Below are 25,632 nucleotides of genomic sequence, written 5' to 3'. Positions count from 1 at the left end.
AGAATTTGGTTCACGGAAATGTATGCATTAATACATTGATAATATGACAGCTTGCAGTAACACAAATGGAACATAAAAATCAGTCATTGGACAGGACAATATAAGGTTGGGTAATGTTACAATGTTAACAGTGGGAAACATGCCTTGGATAAGGGGTTATTAACCTTTTGACCTCAGGGCCCAAATGTACAAATATGCCCAGGCGCCCGTTCAAATATTAAAACTATTTTATATTAACTAATTGATATAATTATAGGTTGGATTTGTTGTTACATCCCTATACGGTCTAGGGGTGGGGGACGCAAACAATGTAAAATAATAAACCCGGGAGGTCTTAACAGACAATTATTTAATGGAAAAGCCTCAACAAAAAGCAAATGAAAACAATCTTCAAACGGAAGACGAGCTTGGATTCTTTGGTCTGCAACTGGTCTGCAACTGAATCCACCTCTCTGCTCACTCTGGGCTCCACTGCCACCACCACCCCAAACTCTGGCTTGGCACCACCATATATCCTTCGCTGATCAGCTGATCAGCTGCAGCTGCAGGAGTGACGTCACCATCACACCTGAGAATCACACTCACACACACACACACACACACACACACCACACAGCTCAAAACAAAACACGGCACGTAACATTTGTATTCAATGACTAAATAAAATAAAAAAAGCAAAAACCTGATACAGTGATCATCACAAGGACATTTATTTATTATCTGTATGTAAACCTGCAAAAACAACACTAACACTTCATGGAACAGAAAAAGACAGCTTGATTTTAAGTAAGATTTAGAGTTGCAAGTCAGTGAGATGACAGCATCCGCTTTAATTTTGATGGCTTCAATGCTTTGGTGGAGAGCGTTATGCTACCTTCACACTTAAAATGCCAAGGGGATTTTCGCCACTGTTTACTCACCCAACTAGTTATTTTGTTTCATTCATGTCCCACTTTATGTGCGCCTGGAAGGGGCGTGGCTTATCTCTGTTACTTGTCTCCGTAAAGACGGTTATAATAATTCTTTGCCCAGAGTAGAAATATTTCAACTGCCCACGGGTAAAAACCCTCTAGGTGGTGCTCGCGGACCGATGCTTTAGAATCACTGCCTTAGATTACACCTTTCCAATGAATTAATAGCTTAGCATAGTGTAGTGGCAAAAACAGTTGAGTTTTTTCTAGGGCTGTCAAAAATAGCGCGTTAACGGCGTTAATTAGCTGTTTGTTGTTAATTACGTCAATTTTTTTGACGCATTTCACGCATGCGCAGTGTGACAAATTATTCAGGTCCGGAAAGAACCTCTTCTTCTAGGGAATGCACTTCATCCTATACAGCACATTACTGCCACCTGCAGGCATACGTCAGGCCGTCAGGTTCAGCAAGTCGTTTGCGCCAGTGACCCGCACCCCCCCCCCCCCTCCCCCCGGTTCTCGCGCAGCGGAACAGAGAAGAAGAAAAGCTCCGCCCAGCAGAGCTTTGCTAAGAAAAATAAATAAAGAGCAGCGCTGAGATAGAGGAAAGACCATTGAAAAGACCCGTAATACTGTTCTAAAACAGGGGATATTTCACACTGAAATGGGGGTGGTAGTCGTTGTAATCGCCGCGCTTGACTTTAAGGTGTAAGCTTTATTATTGTTCGGTCTGAAACGGCGCGCCCAGCAATATTGTTGTTCGGGTGGAAATCGGGAGAAAGCTCGGTCCGGGAGATTTTCGGGAGGGGCTTTGAAACATCGGGAGGGTTGACATGTCTGGTCATGTCTGGTCATGTCTGGTCATTGCAGGAGCACTAACTCACAGCAGAGTGGGATAAACTGCAGAGGCTCGAGACCCTTCTAGAGCCATGCAGGGAAATCAGTCTCTAACTTATCAAATAACATTGATTTGATTATTTTCTGGAATGAATTAAAAAATCAAATATCAATAACATGTATTTATGTAAAAAAAAAAATTATCATAATAATAATGATAATTATGTATCTGTGTCCTGTTATTTATCTTTATTATGCATTTCAGAAAGAAAAAATGGTTAGGATTCAGGTGATTAATCATGATTAATCCGCTGAAAATTCTGATTAATTTGATTAAAATTTTTAATCATTTGACAGCCCTAGTTTTTTCCTTTAAACCCTTAGATCCTATTCCTGTGTTCTTGTTGATTTTACCACCATGAGGAAAGCAGGAAAGCAATGTCAAGACTCGCAGTTCTGTCCAATAATTCAAATGAAAAGGGGAGTTTGACCATCAATGTTGCCGGTTTATTGTACAAAAAAAGGTCGTCACAAAACAAAATCACTATGACAAGCTGAACGGGCCCAAAACGGAGACAGCCTCGCTCACAGCCTCAGCCCTGAGGTCAATGAAGGTATTTGCGCCCGCCTTCCTCCCGACATGCGTGTCCTTCGGTCCTTTCAAGGGTGGCGCCGTCACCACCTACAGAGGGCGCACACTTGCGATTCCACAAAAGAGGAAAGAAATATATATAAATCATTCAAAATACAAAAACATAAATGCGGCTCCTACACATAGTTTATAGTTTGTGTGTGACTGACAAGAATGTTTTGTTCTTGGAACATGAACTTCTGACCATCTGTCAGAAGATATTTAAATTAATTTCATTTTGTATATCACACGTGACATCCTGTGACACAAAACCCTCGGGAGCATAGGAAAAACTAAACAAGAGTGTCGTCCAAATAAATCCCTGTGAAGAATTCTTAGGTAGTTGGTTGTAATTGTGAACATGAAGAGTAGCTTCAAATATATTCTAGTGAAACCTTAACCACACTCTGAGGAATTGAAAGGTTTCTCCCCTGTGTGATATCTTATGTGTATTTTTAGATTTCCTCTTTGGGTGAAACATTTACCACACTGTGAGCAGCTGAAAGGTTTCTCTCCTGTGTGATATCTTATGTGTATTTTTAGATTTGCTCTTTGGGTGAAACATTTACCACACTGTGAGCAGCTGAAAGGTTTCTCTCCTGTGTGAAGTCGCATGTGTGACTTTAGATCTCCAGTTGTAGCGAAACCTTTACCACACTGTGAGCAGCTGAAAGGTTTCTCTCCTGTGTGACATCTCATGTGTACATTTAGATTTCCCCTTTGGGTGAAACATTTACCACACTGTGAGCAGCTGAAAGGTTTCTCCCCTGTGTGACATCTTACGTGTAAATTTAGAGTTCCTCTTGTGGTGAAACATTTACCACACTGTGAGCAGCTGAAAGGTTTCTCTCCTGTGTGACGTCGCATGTGTGTCTTTAGATCTCCATTTGTAGTGAAACCTCTACCACAATCTGAGCAGCTGAAAGGTTTCTCCCCTGTATGACAAAACATGTGTTTCTTCAGCGATCCACTATCAGTGAAACATTTACCACACTCTGAGCAGCTGAAAGGTTTCTCCCTTGTGTGCAATCTCTCGTGTATTTTTTGATTACCCCTGTGTGTGAAACATTTACCACATTGTGAGCAGCTGAAAGGTTTCTCCCCTGTGTGCAATCTCATGTGACTCTTTAGATATTGACTTTTAGCGAAACATTTACCACACTGTGAGCAGCTGAAAGGTTTCTCCCCTGTGTGCAATCTCATGTGACTCTTTAGATATTGACTTTTAGCGAAAAATTTACCACAATCTGAGCAACTGAAAGGGTTCTCCCCTGTGTGCAATCTCATGTGACTCTTTAGATTGTGACTCATAGTGAAACATTTACCACAATCTGAGCAACTGAAAGGGTTCTCCCCTGTGTGCAATCTCATGTGACTCTTTAGATTGTGACTCATAGTGAAACATTTACCACAATCTGAGCAGCTGAAAGGTTTCTCCCTTGTGTGCAATCTCTCGTGTATTTTTAGATTTCCCCTTTGGGTGAAACATTTACCACACTGTGAGCAGCTTAAAGGTTTCTCTGATGTGTGGGTCATCATGTGTTTCCTCAGCTTCTGAATGCAACCAAATGTTTTCTTACATTCAGAACAGATCAAAGGTTTCTCACTTGTTCTACATCTAGAATCACTGACAAACTCTTCACCAGACAGAGGTTCTCTGGTCTCATTCCAATCACCACTGTCCTCAGTCTCAGAAGAGTCTCCAGTTTTCTTATCAGTATCTGGAGGACTGACTGGACCCGAGTTGCGGTCTGGTTCTGGTCCTCCACAGTCCTCTCCATCACCTCCTGTCTCCATCTGTTCAGTTTTTCTGTGATTAGGTTGCGAGGAATGAGCTTCCACTTTAACATCTTCACTCTTCACAGGAGTGAATGACAGAGTCATGTCAACCTTCTCCAGCTCTTGAAGCTGCTCCTCTTTAATGTGGGGGGGCTCCGGATCTTCCTGCTGTTCTTCTTCAAGCACAAACCACTGATGGAGGTCTGTGGATAATAATAAAATGCAAACAATATACTTGATTAACTAAAATATTAACTATTACCATCCACTTAGCTAGTTCATTATTTCATGCTGTGACCAGGCTATTACTGTACAGGGGGGTTAGGATCCTCCTGTACCTCTTTAATGTGGGGGGGCTATGAATCCTCCCAATGTTCTTTAAGCACAAACAGCTGCTGGAGGTCTGTGGACAAACAATATAGTCCACTTAGCTAGTTCATCCTTTAAACGGACTATTACGTTTTAATGTCTTTGAGATAAACATCTATAAGTACATACTGAACAATTTGCTTATTGTATCCGTCTACTTTAACTTACATGTCCTAAACAGGTTAAGAAATTAAAGCCATTGAATGAAGTCACTATTTCTGGGTCCTTGGGTTCAGTAAACATTGACGTGTTGGCCTGCACAGGTCTCTCTGCGTACTAACATTTCAATAATGGTCTATGATCAGTTATGGAGAGCTTTCCTGTTATGACACGCAACTGAGGAGACGTGTGGAGCGAGGCTCCGGCAAAATGAATATATTGGTACCTTACTACCTAAAGCAAGATAGGATACACTTCATGCAATGTTGAAAGTTTAACTGGGACCCAGACAACGGAGGATAGGGGAGATGTGTGTGTTCACCCGCACAGGGTGTAGGCTACGCCTACTTAGGGGGCCTCAAATGGGAGAGGCCCTTGTTATTGTTTTTTTGAAGGCACATTATTCACTCTATCACATGGCATGATTAAAAAATTGGGTGCAACTAAGCTTAATTTGCTGACTTTATTGGTGACACCAAAATAAATGTTGTTTCATGGAATCTTAGGGGTCTCCGGGAATTATTGAAATTAAGTAAGTAATGTCGAGACTGAAGCAGCTAAAAAGACAGCTTTTATCAGAGAAACCCATCTGCTCCCCAATGAATACACTGAAAAAAAGGTGCCTGATCAGCTCATAGTTGCCTCATTGACCTCCCAAGCAAGAGGAGTAGGAATATTTATCCACCCATCTGTTCTAATACGAGTCCTCAACACTATACAAGCCGCAGCAGGCAGATTTGTTATTGCACAGGATTCTTTATTAATCCAAGATCTAAATTTGGTGTGAATTTACGGTCCTAACAACGATGATGCAATTTTATAATAACCCGTTTCTAAGTAGGGTTGTAGCGATACCAACATTATGACTTTGATAATACCTGCCAAAATATTATGATACCAGATACGATACCACAAATAAAATACTGGAATATTTATTTATGATAGTTATAAATAAAACATCTGTAAGGTTCCCTTTTTATCAGCTTGTTCCTGCCCAGCTTTTTGAACACTTAACAAATGGCATTCATATTAGTATTAACCCAGAGCAAGAAAGTCATGAAAACGACATGGTAAAATCATAGCAAGTGCGATAGGGTCGGCCCAAGTAGGCGTGTATTGGCTGGCACCCACAGGTGCACCAGATGAGGACTAATGAGCCCATAACATCCGGCTTGATACACCAGGAAATAACCTCGGGAATTGTTTGAGTTTCACGTTGCCGTCGCTGGTTGGCACGCTATTTGAGGCTGCCCAACTATACACTGGGCATTAGGAGGTAAGCGGTTATGCTCAGTTGGTTTCTTACTATTTCTGATTAGCTACGGTATGCCGTGCATGTGACGCCCTGTGTTTTGTTATTAGCAGGCATACAGCTCACTAGTGTGTGTCTTACTCCTCATAGCCCTTGGTTTGTCTGACTGTGGCGGCGCGATACCCATAGACGTACATGTAAAGTCTTTTCACTGGAATTAACAAAGGACGACCAGGTATGCAATTCAGGCATGGTTTTAAGTGCATTCACCTGGGCAAAGCGACCGTGACGTGGGCCATATTATTAGTTGGTCAGATTACGATACGTGTAATGTAATCATACTGCCCTATTTTAAATTAGTTAATTTTTATTCTAGTTATTCTCAATTTTGTGAGTAGTAGAGGAATGATGTACTGGGAAAATGTGGAATATCTGCTAACATGAACAATTTGTGTTATAGATCTACAAACGATCATCATTCGTAGCCGGACCACTGTTTTCCCCGATTCATTTTTTTCTTTTTTTCTTTGGCATACTAAGGCAGTTAAAGCCACGTGTCTTGTGCGGTTTGTTGATGTCTGATCCCCTTGTGGGCCTAACCCAGGTATGGCTCTACTGTGAGAATATAGCGGGCATTTCTCTGCCCTTGCAACGCTTACAGTGTAAACACTCTTAATGATTGAGTTTTGATATAATTTGTTTCTTTTGTGATTCTTTTGCTTGATGTCATCGTGTGACCCAATTTAGGTGTTTTAAAGTTTGCAGTGTTCACTAGCATGTGCATGAGTATATCAGAAATCATGCATAGCTGATTTGTCCGTTGTAAATTCAGCAGTACAACTAATTACTTGGGTTGGTTCTCTGTGCCTATGTTATGTGTTTATTCTTTGTGTTTCCTGGTATTTTGTCATGATGTATAGTAAATTATCTATGCTTTGTTACCCCTGCCAAGTACAAGCAAAGAGACTGAATAAACTATTGACTGTCTGTAACTGCTTCTGGTTTTATCCATTTATTTTGGGTAACCTGCAATATGGAACTACATGGTGGCTAGTCCAAAGTTGTACTTTGTCACACATTGATTATATACGGCTATATGTGGGCATATTGTCCGTATCTGACTATTCTGACTACAGTTATTTCCATAAGTATGAATTACATCATTTTACAGATGTGTTTGAGGTGGAAGAAAATGGACACATAATTAAAGGGCAATTTCTATGGAAGTAAATCTGTGCCATCGGGGGTTGAAATAAAAAGTTGATTGAATTTCTAGCACTGAACTATTATGCATTGAAATAATGTACCTGAATGTTTTTCAACATTAAAACACCGCAAAAAAAATCAACCTAAAAAAAAAAAAGTTGAAATATTCAGCCACAAAAGAAATGGAGGTTACAATATTCAACCCAAAAAATGTCAATGAGACACCAACATCCGGGACACTAAGGAAGAGCAATCGATTCTAGATTCAAGATCAGAAGCGTGCGTCAAGCTAAAGGAGCGAGCACCCAAAACACCTTTGGCTTCGGATTGTAGCCATGTCCAATAATAACGGGGCTTTAACTCTTCTTTATGTCAGTGTGGCAACGTATGAAGAAATACATAAAAGAACATATAATGTTCACCCTGAAACAAAAAGCTTGCCACTGACGATATACAACTTTATTACAACTATACAAATCAGCAAGAATCCTATAAGCTCGGTTGGTCGAGTGTGTAGCGCAGCTGATTTGAAAGTTCACCCATGGTCATGAAGACTCATTTAACGTTACGTGGACTTTGAATGCCGCTTAATATCTAACTGAGATCGGCTTGTGCCGCTCAGAAAAAGGATCCTTCCACCGACCACTTTCCTCACTCGGCGCTACTGCGGTTATTCCCTCATGTCCTGTCGGGTTTATGCGTCTGTACGCCCCGTTAAAGCCGCTGCCCCCCCACTCCGATACAGCGGCTCATGTGCCTCTTCAAGCGCGTTCCTGGATTCAAAACTCCGCCAATCACTCCTAACAGCTTGTCGAAGGATCTCAGCATCATTAAATGAATTCAAAACTAGAAGAAGAGGCGTATTGTGAGCGGCTGTACGCTCCCTTAGTTCCGCTTAGTTCATGTCCAATACAGTCTGTTAATGTACAAATGTCAGCCGTCTATTACGGAATTTTGAAACACCTCATTACACGTTAGGGGGGTTGAAACGTTTCACTGATGTCAGTGTGAAGAGAGAGAGAACCAACCTGCTCTTTGGATGCGGACTTCAGGGTTAAAAACAGCGTGCAGATGTTTCTTCAGTCGCTCGTTGTCCTCTTTTAATCTAGAAGCTTCCTCCTCGTACTCTGCTATCGTTCTTTCAAACAGCCCAAATATCTCTTCAGCAGCCTCAGTGAGTCGCTGCTTCACTAAACATCTCAGCATTTGGGCTTTAGACATCTTCACTGAATCAGACACGTTTCCTCCAGATAAACTCCGTTAAACTCGGACTAGCGCGGTGTTGCTAACTTCCCTGCGTCCAGCTAGCATGCTAAGCTAACTCCGATAGTTTATCAAAGAGGAAAGTGATCTCGAAAAAAGTTGAGCAGCTGAAAGTCCATCGGAGGTTTGTCCAGACGTCCAGAGACTCTGGTGGATCAGAACGGATGGAGATAACTGATACTTGATCAACGTAACAAAGACACTGTGCTGATTCTACGACCGATCGGCGCCATGTTGCTCTGAGACCAACATCCGGGGCGTCTGTAGCTATGACCATATAAGGCAGGGCCCCCCCAAACTTGTTCTTCTTCTGCTTCTTCTGGGTTTATCGGCAGCTTGCATCCTTTTGTGTTGCACTACCGCCATCTTCCGGATTTATTTCTCTGTTATATCAAATCCTTATTTCATATTCTTCTCACCAGACCTGATCTTAATAACGAATTTAAAATAGTTTTTCTACATTGTTCATTCTCCCCACTCTCTAGTATTTCCTTCACTCCTATCCCTTTTATTCCAATCTTTCCTAACTCTTCCATCATCTTTTTCCTATGTCCTTCATATTGTTTACAATTCATTAACACATGCTCTATTGTTTCTGCAACCGGACAAAAACCCGTAGGGTGCTTCCTTATAATATGAAGTGTGCTGTTCAAATCACTGTGACCTATCCTTAATCTGCTCATAACAATTTCTTGTCTTCTATTTCCTCCCCTTTTCTTCACAACCCCAATAATATTTTGAATAATATACAAATGTCTTCCTTTATTTTCCCTATCCCACTGCTGTTTCCAATTTCTAATGGTTTCTTTCCACATTACACTCTTTCCTTCAGATTTTGACAGCTTATTACTTGCCTCAATCAGGAATCAGGAATCAGGAAAAGTTTATTGCCATAGTATGTTGTACATACATGGAAATTGTCTTGAAGTGGTGCATGAAGACAGTACAATAAAGACAACATAGTGCAAATGAGATAAAAATAGAATAAAATAAAAGTATAATAAAATGTAAAATATAAGCTATGGGTTAGTACGCTAAAAACTAAAGCTATGGGTTAGTAAGTTAGAGGAGATAAGATAAAATTAGGAATAAAAATAAGGATAAAGTGCACCAGCTAAACAAAGTGACGGGTGACAAGTGAAAGTGACACAGTGATGATGAGCATGGGAGTCAGAGTCAGTCAGGGGGGGCCCGGGCTCTGTTGATGAGCCCGACTGCCGAAGGGAAGAAACTGTTCGTGTGGCGGGACTGGTAGTCCTGACGGACCTCAGCCTCCTGCCGGATGATAGGGGCACAAACAGTTCATGTCCAGGGTGGGAGGGGTCGGCTGCAATCTTTCTGGCCCGCTTCAGAGTCCTGGCAGCGAACAAGTCCTGAAGAGACGGAAGATTGCAGCCAATCACCCTCTCCGCAGAGTGGATGACACGCTGCAGCCTGCCCTTGTCCTTGGCTGTGGCTGCAGCGTACCACACGGTGATGGAGGAGCAGAGGATGGACTCGATGATGGCTGTGTAGAAGTGCACCATCATCGTCTTTGGCAGGTTGTATTTCTTCAGCTGCCTCAGGAAGAACATCCTCTGCTGAGCCTTTTTGGTGATGGAGCGGATGTTCAGCTCCCACTTGAGGTCCTGGGTGATGATGGCGCCCAGGAAACGGAAGGAGTCCACAGTGGTGACGAGGGAGTCACCCAAGGTGAGGGGGTAGGTGGGGCTGTGTTCTTCCTGAAGTCCACGACCATCTCCACTGTCTTCAGGGCGTTAAGCTCCAGGTTGTTCTCACTGCACCACGTCACCAGGTGGTCAGACTCCCACCTGTAGGCGGACTCGTCCCCACCAGAGATTAGTCCAATGAGGGTGGTGTCATCAGCAAACTTCAGGAGCTTGACGGTCTGGTGACTGGAGGTGCAGTTGTTGGTGTACAGGGAGAAGAGCAGAGGGGAAAGAACGCAGCCTTGGGGGGAACCGGTGCTGATGGACCGAGAGGCAGAGACATGTTTCCCCAGCTTTATGTGCTGCTTCCTGTCGGACAGGAAGTCAGTGATCCACTTGCAGGTGGAGTCGGGCACGTGCAGCTGGGAGAGTTTGTCCTGCAGTAGAGACGGGATGATGGTATTGAAGGCAGAGCTGAAGTCCACAAACAGGATCCTGGCGTAGGTTCCTGGGGAGTCCAGATGCTGGAGGATGAAGTGGAGGGCCATGTTGACAGCATCGTCTACAGACCTGTTGGCTCTGTAGGCGAACTGCAGGGGGTCTAGGAGGGGGTCGGTGAGGGACTTTAGGTGTGACAGGACTCGCCGTTCAAAGGACTTCATGACTACAGAGGTCAGTGCGACGGGCCTGTAGTCATTCAGTCCTGTGATCCTGGGCTTCTTGGGAACAGGGATGATGGTGGAGGCCTTGAAGCAGGCTGGGACGTGGCATGTCACCAAGGAGGTGTTGAAGATGGCGGTGAACACAGGAGACAGCTGGTCAGCACAATGCTTCAGGGTGTGGGGCGAGACTGAGTCCGGACCGGCTGCTTTCCGGGGGTTTTGTCTTTTGAAGAGCCGATTGACGTCACTCTCCAAGACAGAGAGGGGCAGTGGGGGAGGGGAGAGTAGTCCAGAGGTGTGAGCACCTGATGGGTCGGGGGAGGTGGTGGAGTTGTGGGGGATGGAGACAGGACATTGTCTTTCAAATCTGCAGTAGAACTCGTTCAGCTCATCTGCCAGGCGGAGGTCATTCATGGAGTGGGGGGTTTTCGGCTTGTAGTTCGTGAGGTGTTTAAAGCCTCTCCAAACCGAAGCAGAGTCGTTAGCTGAGAACTGATGTTGGAGTCTCTCAGAGTACAGTCGTTTAGCGTCTCTCACCGCCTTGCTAAACCTGTATTTAGACTCTGTGTACAGGTCTTTGTCCCCACTCCTTCTGCAGATGTAGTTTCCTGAGTTCCGCTGTGAACCAGGGTTTGTTGTTGTTATAACTCACCCTTGTGCATGATGGTACACAGATGTCCTCACAGAAGCCGATGTAGGAAGTTACAGCCTCTGTGAACTCATCCAGATTGTCAGAAGCAGTCCTGAAAACATCCCAGTCTGTGCAGTCAAAACACGCCCGAAGATCCTCTAGAGCCTCGCTGGTCCACTTCTTGGATTCCCTCACCACAGGTTTACAGAGCTTTAGTTTCTGCCTGTATGCAGGAATCAGCTGGACCATGACGTGGTCGGAGTGTCCCAGCGCAGCACGAGGGACGGCGTGATAAGCCCTGCTTGCTGTAGTGTAGCAGTGGTCCAGTGTGTTCTCCTCTCTGGTCGCGCATTTAATAAATTGTTTGAACTTCGGAAGTTCATGGCTGAGGTTTCCTTTGTAAAAGTCACCGAGGACAATAACCAAAGAGTCCGGGTTGGTCCGCTCCACAATATACTCTTTGTTGACAGCTTGTTTGGCCAGCTTGTCTACTCTCTCATTTCCCACAATACCAATATGAGCAGGAATCCAAGCCATTTGAATTTCGTAACTTTTTCCTTTTATTCTAGTATAGATTGTCAATACAGCATATAATAAATCCTGATGACACCCCAGTCATGAGACTGTATAAAGCTGACACTGAATCACTGCCAATTAAAGCTTTTTTTATTTTGTTTTCCTCAATCCATTCTAGTGCCATCAATATAGCATATAACTCCACTGCATACACACTCAGGTCATTTGTGGTTCGTCTACTTATCTCACCTCTTTGATTCAAAATGTAAACTGCAGATCCGGTCTTTCCTGTTCCTGGATCCTTTCATCCATCTGTATAGATCTGAACATATTCTTTATATTTAACCTCTATATGTCTATAACATTCCGCTACCAAGTCAATATTCTTCCTTTCTTTTTTTCCCCAATTTAATTTAAAATCAACAGTCATTGTTTCTAACTTCCATACCAGTGTATCAGGCCATATTACAGTTGAGCAGAATTCCTTTTCATATACTCCCAATTCTCTAGCTGCTTGATCCCCTATCCACCCAAAACTGAACTTTTGTGCTCTCTCCCTTTCCCAATTAACTTGTAATATTCTTTTAGTTGGATGACTATCTCCATGTCCTTTTAGATTAACCCAATAATTTACCATCAATTGTTTTCGTCTTATGCTCAATGGCATTTCTCCCGCTTCCACCTGTAGAGCACACACTGGCGATGTCTTAACTGCTCCTAAACATAATCTCAATGCTTTTGCCTGTATTACATCAAGCCTCCTATGTAACGTTTTGGTCCCTGATCCATACACCATACTTCCATAATCCATTCTTGGTCTTATTAACCTCACATATATGTATTTCAATGAGTTATAATCTGCTCCCCATTCTGTTCCTGTTAAACATCTTATTATATTTATTACTTTCTTACACTCATCTTCTACATTTTTAATATGCTCTTTCCATGTCAACTTTGTGTCAAATTGTACTCCTAAAAAACGGTATGTTTTACCTCTCTCTAAATGACTTCCATATAGTTTAACATTTATATTTTCCTTGATTTTCTTCCTTGAAAAAAACATCACTTTAGTTTTCTCTACAGAAAATGTATCACCCCACTTTGTTCCCCACTTTTCAAACTGTTGGACCCATTCTTGTATCTTTTTAACTATATGTTCAATATTTCTCCCTTTTCTCCATATTGCCCCGTCATCCGCGAATAGCGATCTTCCCATATCCATTGGTATGTCTACATATATGTCATTAATCATTATTGAAAACAATGTGGGACTTACAACACTCCCCTGAGGTGTTCCATTCTCTACACCCTGCTCCCTTGACAAGTCTTCCCCTACTTTAACCTGGATGGTTCTTCCTTCCAGGAAATCCTTAATCCAGTTCAGAAGATTTCCTCTAATTCCCATGTTATATAATTTAATCATTAATCCCTCTCTCCATAACATGTCATATGCTTTTTCTACATCGAAAAAATACTGCTACTGTTGTCTCTTTGTTTACTTGTGCTTTTCTTATGTTATCTACTAAACACAGTATTGCATCCATAGTATTTCTACCTTTTCTAAACCCACTTTGACATTCAGCCATCATACTCCTTTTTTCCATAATATACATTAGCCTCTCATTTATCATTCTTTCCATTAATTTACAACTATGAGAAGTCAGGGCAATAGGCCTATAGCTTGCTGGTTTACTAACGTCCTTCCCAGGTTTCCTTATGGGAACTATAATTGCCTCCTTCCAGCTCTTTGGCAATTTACCCTTCTCCCGTACGTTTTTATATAGCATCCACAATTTTTCTTTCCCCTTTTCACTTAACCGTTTCAACATGCTAAAACAAATGTCATCTTTTCCTAGTGCCGTCTTCCCAGTTTTGGCCATTGTCCTATTTAGTTCTCCCATATTAAATAATACATTTAGCTCATCATCTTCTTTTCCCATCTCTGCAAGTGCCTCTACATTTTCGGATTTAGTTTTTTCTCTGCCTCTCTTCTCTTCCTCAGACATATTTTAAGAGCTGCGCACCTCTGCAAATGTATTTGCCAACATTTCAGCTTTTCTTTTTTCGTCACTGCGATTTCATTTCCACTACTTAAAACTGGGTAATTCCATTCTCTTCTTTCACCACCCATCTTCTTTATCATTGTCCACACCTCTCCAATCTGAGTTGTACTCCCAATTGTACTACAATAATTCCTCCAATGCGTTCTTTTTGCATGCCTAATTGTTTTCCTTACTATTGCCTGAGCATACTTATATTAAATCATATGCATAAAATTATGTGTTCTTTTCATTACTTTAAATCTTTTATTTCTATTTCTAACTGCTTCTTTACATTCCTCATTCCACCATGGTACTATTTTCCTCTTCACATTACCTTTACTTTTTGGAATTGTTTCCATTGCTGCCCTTGTTATACCTTCTTTAATTTTACTTTCCAGTGTCTCTATATCATCATTATATTCAATCTGGTTCAGGTACCTGTCACTTTCCTCCTGGAATTTTTCCCAATTAGCCTTCTCAAAAACCCATCTTCCTCCTCTATTTCCTATACTTTGAGATACTGCCATATTAACTTCACACATTACTGGATAATGATCACTACCTATTGTTCCTTCTTTACACACACTCCATTTACATATCGCTCCCATATTACTAGATACCATTGTTAGATCCAGTGCAGATTCTTTCCCAGTCTTGACCTCTATCCTCGTTTTACTTCCATCATTTAAACACACTTGTCACCACACACCTAGCCCTCATCGGGGCTACTGCCAGCCTCTCCTCTGGTTACCACCCCCAGACCAACGGCCAAGCTGAGAGGGCCAACCAAGACCTAGGGACTTCTCTCCGGTGCATGGTAGCCGCCTCCCCGACCACCTGGAGCCAGCAACTGATCTGGTCAGAGATGGCCAGGAACACCCTGCCCTGCACGTCCACCGGTCTCCCCCCGTTCGAGTGTTCCTTGGGGCACCAGCCCCCCTTGTTCCCGGACCAAGAGGTCGACGTGGGATTCCCCTCGGCCCAAGCCTTTGTCCGTCGCTGTAGGAGGGTCTGGCGGCGCGCCCGACCAACCGTCGATACCAAACCCAGGCCAACCGTCGTCGGACCCCCGCCCCTCGCTACCTTGTCGGCCAACGGGTCTGGTTGTCCACCAAGGACCTGCCCATCAAGGCCGATAATCGCAAGCTGGCTCACCGCTACATCGGTCCCTACCCTATCACGCGGGTGATCAATCCGGCGGCGGTCCGGCTCAGGCTTCCCTCTTCCCTTCGTATCCACCCCACTTTCCATGTTTCTCGCGTCAAACCTGTCTCTCACAGTCCTTTGTCTTTATCCCCCAGACCCGTTCCCGCCCCCCGGACCATAGACGGGCCGGGGTTTCCAGTACCTGGTTGACTGGGAGGGTTATGGCAGCGAGGCGCGCTGCTGGGTCCCGACCCGGCACATCCTGGACTCAACACTTATACAAGATTTCCATCGCCGCACTCCCGGTCAACCAGGCGCGGCACCCGGTAGGGCGCCCAGGGGTGCCCGTTGATGGGGGGGGTACTGTCACAGCCGGTGTCTTGTCAAGTGTCTCTACCACCTCCCAGGTGGTTCTCGTTCCCTGATTGCCTCCCCGGTGTATTTAACCTCTGTTCGTTTGTCGGCTCCCTGCCAGATCGTCTTGTGATTTTTCCAAGCCTTCCAGCGTTCCTGTCTCCCTGTCTTTCCCGGCCTGCCCTTCGTGCCTGACCCCCCGCCTGCCTGATTGCCTGCTGCCTGACCCCCGCCTGGCTGACTACGTCCGTCTCCTACCTGACCCCCGCCCGGCTGACTACGCCCGCCTCCTGCCTGACCCCCCCGCCTGGCTGACTACGTCCGTCTCCTACCTGACCCCCGCCCGGCTGACTACGCCCGCCTCCTGCCTGACCCCCCCGCCTGGCTGACTACATCCGTCTCCTGCCTGAACCCCGCCTGCCTGACCTTCCCGCATCGTGCCCCCGCTCAGGCCACGCTGCTCATAAATATTGCTATTGGGTCGTCTCCTGTCGGTGCCTGACAACACTACGTTTTTCTCATCCAATAGTTCTTCAATTACTTGTCCATTACTATCCATTTTCTCACTACCCCACAATGTATTATGTGCATTGAAATCCCCACACCATACAATAGTATTATTATCTTGTCCCTCTATTTCCTCTAAATTGATTAAGTCTAACTTCCTACATGGATTGTAATAATTTATAATTTTAATGTTTTTCCTTTCCCCCCACGTTTCTACTACTACATACTCTTGCTCCTTACCTATACCTAACACCCTGTCAGGTTATCTCCAGCTCAAAATCCAAAGGACACGAGGACAACTCAAAGTTTCTGGCTCAATCACTTTTATTTGGTTTTTCTTTTGCCTTTGTCCATTGATTTGCCAGTTCAGAGTTAGGTTGTAAACCTTTAAAGACAAAGAACACTAGTTACCTTTCAAAATTAAACATTCACATTTAAACATTCTTAAATTAAGTTTTCAACTGGGTTTGTATCTAAATAACCACTTTAGATACTTTCAAATTTAATTAAATATTCTAGCAAATCCACTCATGCTTACCCATTGTTACGTTTTGGGGGTGTTTGTGTTGGTTTGTGTCCTGTTTCTCCAGGTACCGGAAATCTGCAGGTAAGATGGCTACCCTTCAACCAAGGTGCAGCCGATTGGATACAACCAAAGGGGACTCCTCCCCTTCATTATTGGATGCAGCTGGTGCAGGTCTATAAAGACCTGTCATTGTAGATCGTGAGGACAACGGAGAGGAGGGTTTTGCAGCTCTGATGGCAGAGCGCTTCTGGTGGATCGCTGGTGTCCTCGCTCATGGTTCTGTGTTTATTTCCGTCGTTGGGGGTTTGTAAGAGAGAGAGTTTTTGTTTGTTAAAAGGTAGTCCCAGAGCGTGGGCTCTTTGGGTTAGTGTGTATGTTACATTTGTTGTGTATACTGTTTGTTATTTGAGTTACACATTTTTTTCTTCCTGTGTTGAAGGGGGGAAGGGGTATTGTTAGGGAAGAGACCCATGGGTATACACAACCCGTAGCTGACTGCCTGTCTAGATACACTAGGCAAGACCTGGGCGGACCACTCCCTGTACTTTTGGTTAGCGGGCCTAATCCGTGCCCGAGGTAGAGTAAAGGGGGGGGGGGAATTAGGTCAGTTAGGGAAGTGTTCACCCTTTTTGTTTGTTTCTTTGCTTTGGTCTCGCCCAGCCCCTTTTCCCCTGAACATTTGTTTGGTTTTTCCTTGTAAGGAGAGAATAAACCTCCTATTTTGTTTGCACCGTTTGCCTGTGTGTCCGTAGTAGTCACTCACACCACGACCCCATACCTCAGGTCGCCGCGGTCATCAGGGCTCATGTTTGCGGGGGTTGCGCTCCCTTATACCTAGACTAGGGGAGACGTAACACCCATGCTTTAAACATAAATCAGCGCTTTAAACAAAAGTAAATAAAATCTTACCAACCATTGGCGTCTTTGGACCGAACCGTAGAGTAACTTGGTCCCTACTCCGCTGTGGCTGTTTAAAAAGGGGAATGAGGACCTCTACACAGGTGCTCCACAATTACAGGGATTGCTGCTGGTGCACTCTGGGAAATGTAGTCCAGATTCAGCTCAACACACCCTATACGGAATCCCTTGCCTTATGAATGTAATACATCCCCCTCCACCACCATTTTCCCTGTCTTGTCTAACTGATATGTATCCATGTATTATAAACTCCAAATTTGGCTTTAACCAGGATTCCTGGACACATATTACATCTCGTTTTTCTTTTCTGCTCCCAACAAATTGCTTAAACTCCTGCCCATTCGCGATCAAGCTTCTTGCATTCCAATGTAGGATTAACATTACTAAAATGGTTAGCCCACCCATTCTGTCTCTTGACTCGACTGTACACTAAGTTCATCCCTTACTTCTTCCTACTTTAATCCTGCCATATCTAAATGGTGTATTGCTGCTTTAACAATAATCTGAATTCTTTCCGTTTTAGACTTAACTTCAGCTGTAGCATTTATCACCCCTGCTAGGAATGTCACTATTTTCTTCTTCTCTTCCCATTTCTCCTTCTTTTCTTGATGATCTTCTCCTACTACACTTTTTTCAACTCCTTCGCTCTGATTCTTCTTTTCCTTTTCCACTCTTTTAACAGCTTCAGCATATGAAATGTTTCCCTGTGTTTTTATCTGTTGTACTTTAACTTCTTTCTTCATCACTTCACACCCCCAAAATGCCACACTATGATCCCCTCCACAGTTACAACACTTTGGTCTTACTTCTCCACACTTTCCATATTCATGATCCCCAGTGCATCTAGCACACCTTCTCTTTCCTTTACAGACATTAGCCATGTGCCCAAATTCTTGACAGTTATAGCATCTCAATGGTTTAGGCACATACTCCCTTATGCTGTATTTCATAAATCCATAGTATACCTCTTTTGGTACATCCTTTGTTTCAAACTCATTCAACACAGACTCAGTTTCCATTTTTTCCATTCCCCTTGTCATTCTTACTGCACTTTTGACTGATCTTTTCTTCAATTTCAGATTCTGTACCAACTCTTTCATATTCATAGTAAGTGAGATTCCATATATCACTCCCTTACTTCTTCCACTTCTTTTCTCCCCCACTCTTACTACTTTTTCAATTTTTACTTTTCCTATACACTTCATCTTCTTTGATTTTTCCATTTGCTCTTCATTATTACTTAATTACTATTATTATCCTACAAGTAGATTTCCATCTCCCAGCAGGATCCTTGCATACTTCACCTCTCCTACTCCTACTTTCTCTTATTATCTTAGTTAACTTAAGTTGGTCCATTTTTTTAACTCCTTCTCCCTTAAGTCGTACCACTACATTAAGCTTTCCTGCTTTAGGATCTTTCCTTTTATCTTCTTCACTTTCCGTCCCATTTGAACTAGCACAATCTTTATTCTTCTTTCTTTTACGACTAACCTCTTTTTCCCTACGCACTTTCCCTACCTCCTCCCAATCACTTTCCCTCCTCCCATCACTTCCATTTTCCTCCATTCCACTAAAATCCATACTATCCTCCTCCTGTCTCCCCTGAAGCAGCTCCATTTAAGTTTTTTTTTATTTTTTATTTTTATTATTTTAATTCAATCAGAGGCTGTGTGTGTGAGATAGTACCGCTACCGGACCTATACAGGCCGTCGGCCGATACTATCCCACCCCACTTCCTACTTGATTTAACTCACCCACACCGAACAAGTATACACTCTGTGTTCCAGCCAGCAAATAGCTGCTTCCTTCCTCTCGCTGTTTTTTGCCTCAAAAACAGCCCGAACCGGGAACTCGCCACTTGCAACTTCTCGCTTCCGCTCCAACCAAACTTTTCCCAACCGACACACCTGGCTCTCCCCCAAACTTGTTCCTGTGAGGGCCAGATAACCTTTCCCTTCTCTGGAGGGGGTCGGGGTCAGAAAAAGTGTGACGATATCAGTGGGTGCCCAAATGTAAACATTTATTGTTTTCCAGAAGGCCACATATAACCAAATAATAACAATCCGGGATCTTCACAGAAAAAAAAGAATATCACTTGATGAAAATAAATAATATGACTTAATTAAATAAATAATATCACTTAATGAAATAAATAATAACTAAATATTCTTCTCTGGGGTCTTTACAGAAAAAATTGAAATAAATAATAACCGCCACCGCCTCTTGACAGATGAGAGCATTGAACAAACAAATAATCGTTTGACCACTGCAGGTTAAATACCCTGCATTCTAAATCAACCTTTTCTCCATTATTCCGTTTTACTTCACAGGGGCTAGTCTAGGATTTGCGTGGCCAGACTGAAAAAAAAATCATAATGCCCCTCTGGTATTGTTCAGGGGGCCGGGCCAAATGTGGAGGCGGGCCGTATCCGGCCCGTGTGCCTTAGTTTGGGGACCACTGATATAAGGGAACCGTTGCTGTATGGCTCACAATACAATGCATCGAACGTTTCATTAAGTCTGTGGCCTACTTGTAAAAATACCCATACAATTAACAATATTTTGGATGATTACAAAGGCATTACAATATATGTTTGTTAATCACATTTGGATCCACTAATTTGCCTGGATGGACGCATGAAATGATGCTTTGTAACAGTTTTCTAGAAGTTTTATTGGCTGAAAACAGAACCGAAGATGAATAAAGTTGTGACAAGTGGGAGATATGGATGGCCATAAAGATCTTCTCCATTCAGAAACCAGGGGCTGAGGGAGAGGAAGACCTGGTAGCTCAGGCAGAACATCGTGGTTCTGGGCTCAATACCATTTAATGTTTGTTTTGATGACAATAAACTTGTCCGTCTTTGCAGCTTGCTTGTTTGTCTCCCTGCTTTGTGGCAGTCTCTGAGCCATCCAGACACCCTCTTGCTTTTTCTTTTCCCTTTTTTCTTTCTTTCCTGTGCATATAAATTATATGTATGTATGTGTATACTTTATTTCTGAAGTTCTTTGTATGCCTGTATTACTTGGGTTGTTACCAACATCTGGTGAAAATGTAACATCGGCACAGGAAACACAAACAGTAGCTGTCAATAAATGTCTGTTGTTATAGTACTTCAGGTGGTACAACGGTGATGTAACCAGGAGAGGGTTGACTGGGTAAAAGGGCTAAAGGGGTTTTCATTTAGATTTTGACAGCAGTGCTTCATCGGATATCCACTTCTAGTGAAGTATTTACCACACTTTGAGCATCTAAAACACATGTGTCACACTCGCGGCCGCCTGCAGCAGTTTCTACGTCCCGCTGGTTGACTTTGCCATTGTTAGAATAACAAAGGTTCATACGTATGTGCGGTCGCTTCAAACGGGTGACAGGCTGGCCGTGTCTTCCCAGCAGTACCGTCCGCCGGTCGGATCGTCTGCGCCATCCCTCCCCAAGATTTTAGTGTGGACAGCCCACCAGATGACTGCCATTGTGAGACTAAAAGAAAAGGTCCATACACATGCACAGTCGTGTCTGACAGACAGGTCTCCCCACCATATGATTTTAATGCTCTGGCCCATGTTCGATCAAAGTGGGCGGTATCTGGCCCAAGCCTGAAATTATTTTGATACCCCTGATCTAATAGGTTTCTACTGCGTGACATCTCATGTGTCTCTTCAAATGCCAACTATAAGTGAAACATTTACCACATTCTGAGCAGCTGAAAGGTTTCTCCCCTGTGTGACATCTCATGTGGATCTTCAGTCTTCCACGTCTAGAGTAACATTTACCACTGTGAGCAGCTGAAAGGTTTCTCTGATAAGTGGGTCTTCATGTGTTTCTTCAGGTATATAAGGCAACCAAATGTTTTCTTATATTCAGAACAGATAAAAGGTTTCTCATTTGTTCTACATCTTAAATAACTCACAAAATCTTCACAATTATTATGAGAGTTTAAACCTGACCGAGGTTCACTGCTCTCATTCCAATCGTCACTGTCCTCAGTCTCAAAAGAGTCTCCATCTCTTTCAGTATCTGGTTCTTGAGGACTATCTGGACCGGAGTTCCTCTCTGGCTCTGGTCCTCCACAGTCCACTCCTTCACAGTCTGTCTCCATCTGTTCAGTTTGTCTCTGATGAAACTGAGAACAGCGCTTCATCTTTCTCATCTTCACTCTTCAGAGATGTGAATGAGAGCTTCATGTCATTGTCTTCCAGCCCTTGAAGCTGCTCTTCTTTAAAGTGGGAGGGCTCTGGTTCCTTCTGTACCTCTTTAATGTGGGGGGGCTCCGAATCCCCCCAATGTTCTTTAAGCACAAACGGCTGCTGGAGGTCTGTGGATGGTAAAAAAATAAACAATATAGTGTATTCACTAAAATATGAATGATTACTATCCACTTAGCTAGTTCACGCTTTAATGCACATCAACAATTAAGCTTCTTGCACAGAGTGCCTCACATTTTTCCATGGATCATGGTTCAATCTGGACCCTGATCCTGCCTCCTGCTGTGATCCTGCTGCTGCTATCATCATCATCATTATTTTAAATATTCTAATTATTATAACTACTTGTCATTGTTTCAATAATAATTTTTTAGGCCCTTGTACCCTTTTCATCACCTTTGAGTAGCTTGAATAGTTTCCTCTTTTACCTTCTGGATTTGCACAGCCCCCTTCCCGACTTTACATCCACTATATGTTACAGTATTATACCCACAATTACAACACTTATGCTGCACATTATCCTGACAATCCTCAGCTCTATGATCCTCTCCACATTTGGTACACCTCTGTTTCCCATTACAGGCTGCTGCTATGTGCCCATACCTCGGTCATTTGTAGCAGCGCAGTGGGGGAGGGATGTAGGGCTAAGACTGACATGCACTCCACACAGATAGGCCACCCGTCCTTATATATACACACAGTATATGTACATTAATTCCCCAAAACCACCCGTAACTTTACAGCGCGAGAATTACGTGTCCCTGTAAATTAGTACAGTATCATTTAAAATATATCTACCTTCGTTGTGGGTTCTGCTGCACAGTGGGGTAACTCACGAAATGAATACAAATATTTTCGTTAAAACATTTCTGCGGTCTATAATTACCTCCTTTAGTCTTTTCCATATGTAACATGTGTGGGTTAGAAATGGCAAAAGACAACTCATTTTTTTTTTTTACATTTATTACAAAAGACAAAATAAAATCCATTCATTGCCTTCATATCTTTTTTTGCACCTGTGCTTGCTCAGCAATGTTTTCTACTTTTTGTTTCTCAACACACAAAGATGTATTAGTTCGATATATAAATATGTAAGCAGCTCAATATGAGGATTGACTAGGAAAACTAAAGCCTAAAAAAAGTTTCCTAAAAAAACGTTAAAACAATATAAACAAGAGTAAGAACTGAATGCATGAAAAACATTAAAAGGCCTTCTGGTATTTTTCTGCATATTAAAAATGCAAAACAGAATTTGGTTCACGTAAATTTATGCATTAATACATTGATAATATGACAGCTTGCAGTAACACAAATGGAACATAAAAATCAGTCAAACTTGTATTTCAACATTGGACAGGACAATATAAGGTTGGGTAATGTTACAATGTTAACAGTGGGAAACATGCCTTAGATAAGGGGTTATTAACCTTTTGACCTCAGGGCCCAAATGTACAAATATGCCCAGGCACCCGTTCCAATGTTAACACTATTTTATATTAAATAATTGATATAATTATAGGTTGGATTTGTATTCAATGACTAAATAAAATTAAAAAAGCAAAAACCAGACAGCTGGCTTTTAAGTAAGATTTAGAGTTGCAAGTCAGTGAGATGACGCCATCCGCTTAAATTTTGATGGCTTCAATGCTTTGGTGGAGAGCGTTATGCTACGTTCACACTTAAAATGCCAAGGGGATTTTCGCCACTGTTTACTCACCCTACTAGTTATTTTGTTTCATTCATGTCCCACTTTATGTGCGCCTGGAAGGGGCGTGGCTTATCTCTGTTACTTGTCTCCGTAAAGACGGTTATAATAATTCTTTGCCCAGAGTAGAAATATTTCAACAGCGGCCCACGGGTAAAAGCCCTCTAGGTGGCGCTCACGGACCGATGGTTTAGAATCACTGCCTTAGATTACACCTTTCCAATGAAATAATAGCTTAGCATAGTTTATAGTTTGTGTGTGACTGACAAGAACATTTTGTTCTTGGAATATGAACTTCTGACCATCTGTCAGAAGATATTTAAATTAATTTCATTTTGTATATCACACGTGACATCCTTTGACCCAAAACCCTCAGGAGCATAGGAAAAACCAAACAAGAGTGTCGTTCCAATAAAAGAGTGTCGTCCCAATAAATCCCTGTGAGGAATTCTTAGATAGTTGGTTGTAATTGTGAACATGAAGAGTAGCTTCAAATATGTGTCATTATAGCTTTGCGACGGATATTCAAAACTCACGTGGGAAACGGTAATGTAAATTAGGGAAAGACGTTAAAGGAGATTCTCATTTGAGTTTTCATGTGGACTTTTAGATTTACACAGCGTATGACATCTCATGTGTCTCTTCACATCTGTTCGATTAGCGAAACATTTACCACAATCTGAGCAACTGAAAGGTTTCTCCCCTGTGTGCAATCTCATGTGTCTCTTTAGATTATTACTTTTAGTGAAACATTTACCACAATCTGAGCAGCTGAAAGGTTTCTGTCCTGTGTGACATTGCATGTGTGTCTTTAGAGCTGCATTTGTAGTGAAACCTTTACCACAATCTGAGCAGCTGAAAGGTTTCTCCCCTGTGTGACTTCTCATGTGTATTTTTAGACTTCCCCTTAGGGTGAAACATTTACCACACTGTGAGCAGCTAAAAGGTTTCTCCCCTGTGTGAATTATCATGTGTGTCTTAAGACTTCCCCTTAGGGTGAAACATTTACCACACTCTGAGCAACTGAAAGGTTTCTCTCCTGTGTGACATCTCATGTGTAATTTTAGATATTCCTTTTGAGTGAAACATTTACCACAATCTGAGCAGCTGAAAGGTTTCTCTCCTGTGTGACATCTCATGTGTCTCTTTAGATCTCCATTTGTAGTGAAACCTTTACCACAATCTGAGCAGCTGAAAGGTTTCTCCCCTGTGTGACATCTCATGTGTACATTTAGAGTTCCCCTTTGGGTGAAACATTTACCACACTGTGAGCAGCTGAAAGGTTTCTCCCCTGTGTGACATCTCATGTGGATCTTTACCTTTCCGCTTTCAGCAAAACATTTACCACATTCGAAGCAGCTGAAAGGTTTCTCTGATGTGTGTGTCATCATGTGTTTCCTCAGCTTCTGAATGCAACCAAATGTTTTCTTACATTCAGAACAGATCAAAGGTTTCTCACTTGTTCTACATCTAGAATCACTGACAAACTCTTCACCAGACAGAGGTTCTCTGGTCTCATTCCAATCACCACTGTCCTCAGTCTCAGAAGAGTCTCCAGTTTTCTTATCAGTATCTGGAGGACTGGCTGGACCCGAGTTGCGGTCTGGTTCTGGTCCTCCACAGTCCTCTCCATCACCTCCTGTCTCCATCTGTTCAGTTTTTCTGTGATTAGGTTGCGAGGAATGAGCTTCCACTTTAACATCTTCACTCTTCACAGGAGTGAATGACACAGTCATGTCAGCCTTTTCCTGCCCTTGAAGCTGCTCCTCTTTAATGTGGGGGGGCTCCGGATCTTCCTGCTGTTCTTCTTCAAGCACAAACCACTGATGGAGGTCTGTGGATAATAATAAAATGCAAACAATATACTTGATTAACTAAAATATTAACTATTACCATCCACTTAGCTAGTTCATTATTTCATGCTGTGACCAGGCTATTACTGTACAGGGGGCTTAGGATCCTCCTGTACCTCTTTAATGTGGGGGGGTTCTGAATCCTCCCAATGTTCTTTAAGCACAAACAGCTGCTGGAGGTCTGTGGACAAACAATAAAGTCCACTTAGCTAGTTCATCCTTAACTATTACGTTATAGATGTTTATCTCAAAGACATTAAAAGTACATACTGAACTATTTGCTTATTGTATCTGTCTACTTTAACTTACATGTCCTAAAAAGGTTATGAAATTAAAGCCATTGAATGAAGTCACTATTTCTGGGTCCTTGGGTTCAGTAACCATTGACGCGTTGGCCTGCACAGGTCTCTCTGCGTACTAACATTTTAATAATGGTCTACGATCACTTATGGAGAGCTTTCCGGTTATGACGCGCAACTGAGGAGACGTGTGGAGCGAGGCTCCGGCAAA

At 42.7% G+C, this 25,632-nt stretch overlaps 2 protein-coding genes across 2 annotated transcripts; both read right to left on the bottom strand.

The window, feature by feature from the left end:
* Window positions 1-862: 862 nt before the first annotated feature.
* Window positions 863-24,950, bottom strand: LOC134132927 (gastrula zinc finger protein XlCGF17.1-like). The gene is made up of 2 exons (XM_062565917.1): window positions 23,485-24,950; window positions 863-1,120 (listed from the first exon to the last, which is right to left on the bottom strand). The coding sequence occupies exon 1, from the start codon at window positions 24,916-24,918 to the stop codon at window positions 23,839-23,841; it is 1,080 nt and encodes a 359-aa protein (XP_062421901.1). The 5' UTR covers window positions 24,919-24,950; the 3' UTR covers window positions 863-1,120; window positions 23,485-23,838.
* LOC134132925 (gastrula zinc finger protein XlCGF17.1-like) lies at window positions 2,125-3,987 on the bottom strand. The gene has a single exon (XM_062565915.1). The coding sequence runs from the start codon at window positions 3,916-3,918 to the stop codon at window positions 2,776-2,778; it is 1,143 nt and encodes a 380-aa protein (XP_062421899.1). The 5' UTR covers window positions 3,919-3,987; the 3' UTR covers window positions 2,125-2,775.
* Window positions 24,951-25,632: the final 682 nt, after the last annotated feature.

The sequence above is a fragment of the Pungitius pungitius genome, chromosome 12 (genome assembly GCF_949316345.1).
Source record: "Pungitius pungitius chromosome 12, fPunPun2.1, whole genome shotgun sequence".
NCBI classification, from domain to species: domain Eukaryota; kingdom Metazoa; phylum Chordata; class Actinopteri; order Perciformes; family Gasterosteidae; genus Pungitius; species Pungitius pungitius.
Note: the sequence above shows the minus strand (reverse complement) of the source record. Positions and strands in the feature narration are given on the sequence as shown.

Excerpts from the sequence above, each read along its gene's own strand:
- LOC134132925 (XM_062565915.1), bottom strand. The coding sequence starts at position 3,918 with ATGATGACCCACACATCAGAGAAACCTTTAAGCTGCTCACAGTGTGGT.
- LOC134132927 (XM_062565917.1), bottom strand. The coding sequence starts at position 24,918 with ATGGAGACAGGAGGTGATGGAGAGGACTGTGGAGGACCAGAACCAGAC.